Here is a 2,500-nt window from a genome sequence, read left to right on the forward strand (position 1 = left end):
TCCCACTAGCAGCTCGTATGTGGCGCCAGCATATCACTTATATTTTCATCTCTTTCTTTCCTTTGACTCTCCCTTGTCTCCGGATTTTCGTTCTCGGTAATCTGTGATTCATTCAGTTTAAGAAACGATCCCTCTTCTATAAGTCTGATCTTCCTCTCGCATTTTTATCCCTTTTAATGATCACCTGAGCCGTCTGTTACAAGTCTCATCCCAATTAACGATCACATTAGTCTTTATAGGTCTGGTCCTCCGTTGCCATCCCTTGTTGATGACCACACGTCCCCCTCCTCCTTCTCCTGCAGATCGTGGTGGTGTTCTACGTGGTAATCATCGCAGTGCTGGTTGGGACGACCCTCCGGCGGCGCGGCCAGGTCCTGGAGGAGGCTGAGGAGACGCGTCACCTCCTCATCTACGACGAGAAGACCGACAGCGTAACGCCGACCCCGGCCGTCCCGACCTCCAGGATACACGAGGCAGGACTGCTGACTGTGTGAGGTCGTAGTCGAACTGCTGTTCTGTCTGCTTGCAGATCGACTCTCTGACAGGGAGAGGTCAGCCTGCTCGTTGAAAGTCGTCAGAATACTGACAGCTAGATAATATTCTGCTGACAGTATGGTGTCTACAGAGAGTATAAAATGGATGGGAAGGATGTTTGAGTTACTGAAACAGCACGTCCAGTCAGCAAGTGATCTCAGGCAAACCTGCTGTCGTGAGAGCAGGTTATGGCTTAGAGATGCTTAAAAAAGTTGCAACGTAACTGATCAGAACTGATCCTTCAGGCTTATTCTTAATTCATAGATTATATAAAAAAAACAATAATTGCAAAGACAGACGGAAAGAAAGAGAGAAGGAGAGAGAGAGCGAGAGAGAGAGAGAGAGAGAGAGAGAGAGAGAGAGAGAGAGAGAGAGAGAGAGAGAGAGAGAAAGGGGGGGGGGGGCTAGAGATAAAATAAGTGAGTGAAAGAGAGAGAGAGAGAGAGAGAGAGAGAGAGAGAGAGAGAGAGAGAGAGAGAGAGAGAGAGAGAGAGAGAGAGACAGAGAGAGAGAGAGAGAGACCAAAGAAAGACCATAACTCAGTAAATCGTATTGCTAGAACTAACAGTCAGTAAGTATATATATAAAAAACATTCTCAAAGTTATAGTAACCGCAATGAACAAAAATCTGAACCAGTGATCTACGAATCTTACATTCACAAACAAACCTAATTTCGCCTGATGTAGTTTTTTTTCTGTGAAGTTGATGGTTTGTGAAGCGAAATCTGTCGTTAAAAGCAAGACCGATTTAATTTTGTTAATAACGTCATTTCATTGATGATATTTAATCAAGCAAAAAAGTGCTTTTTCGTCTGATGCTTGGCTGATTTTGTGACTGGTATCTTAAAAAAATAAGGACGAGAATGATAAGATGTGTTTTTTTCATGGATTGTGTGAACTGCTTTTGTGCTTTTATATAAAAAAATAGCCATATTCGGTGAATGTTTACCGTAAGAAATGCACAGGATTATATACATACATAGATAGACATAAGTTAGTTTGAAGTATCCACGGTTTTGTATGTCATTTATGTCCCTATGTGTCTATAAAATGCATATAATCATAATGATGAAAATACGACGATACTCAAAGCAAAACATATCATTAGCAGAACTTTGGTTTCTTAGAAAGTTAAAAGAAAAGAACAATAGACACTTAAGTCCACTTACTTTTAAGGAAGAACAGAGGAAAATGGAAGGAAGAGGGAAGCCGGCATAAAACTGACTAAAACAGAAGACAATTCCATTTTCTTTTCGAGGAAAGAAAGAACAGAAAGAAATGGTTAAGGGAGGGAAGAAAAGCGGAAATTAAAATTGCTGTCAAGAGAACTTTCCTCCTGTATCACTTTGCTTTGTTGAAGTCCGGGCAGCTCAGAGGAAGTAACATATCGTCCGCTAATGTAACGTTATGTATAAGCATTCGCAAGATCCGATTAATTTAGTTTCAAGTTTACCGAATTTCCATTGGCTTGTAGGCAGTTAGTTCCAGTGAATTCATTAATGTTTGTTTTGATTGGTCTAGACTGAGAGAGATATCTACTCTCACGGTGAAACGGCAGGGAAATACATATCAAAATAATTCCAAAATAGTCTTCAAATTCTGGTTTTCACTCTCTGGATCATATTATTAGAGGATGTCCATATCTGTAAGGTTGTTGACTGAAGGTAAATGAAAGAATATATCAAAAGATCTTATTTACTGAGGAATAAAGAGAAAGAAATATTTAGCGAAAATAGATCTGACAATGCTCTTATGTGACTGTAACGTCGATGTTCACTGAGAAGAGAACAAATGCTAAAATGTGTTATATTCTTGTGAACTGGGAAATACGATGCATTGTATACACAAAATGGCAGAAGTCAAATTACAAGAAGAGAGGAAACAAGAAAGCAGAGATAAAAAAAACAGTATACAAGGAAGATGTTATAGTTAACATCACCATCTAAGGCGTCCAACTCTGTGCATG

The 2,500-nt window shown here is 39.9% G+C and overlaps 1 protein-coding gene across 1 annotated transcript in view; it reads left to right on the forward strand.

The window, feature by feature from the left end:
* Window positions 1–887, forward strand: part of LOC119584280 — a 63,152-nt gene extending 62,265 nt beyond the window's left edge. Inside the window, exon 4 of the mRNA XM_037932809.1 lies at window positions 303–887. Coding sequence (XP_037788737.1) covers window positions 303–494 — 192 coding nt within the window. The 3' untranslated portion in view covers window positions 495–887. The remainder of the gene's footprint in view (window positions 1–302) is intronic.
* The last annotated feature ends 1,613 nt before the right edge of the window (window positions 888–2,500 follow it).

Source organism: Penaeus monodon, chromosome 18 (genome assembly GCF_015228065.2).
Source record: "Penaeus monodon isolate SGIC_2016 chromosome 18, NSTDA_Pmon_1, whole genome shotgun sequence".
In the NCBI taxonomy this organism is placed as follows: domain Eukaryota; kingdom Metazoa; phylum Arthropoda; class Malacostraca; order Decapoda; family Penaeidae; genus Penaeus; species Penaeus monodon.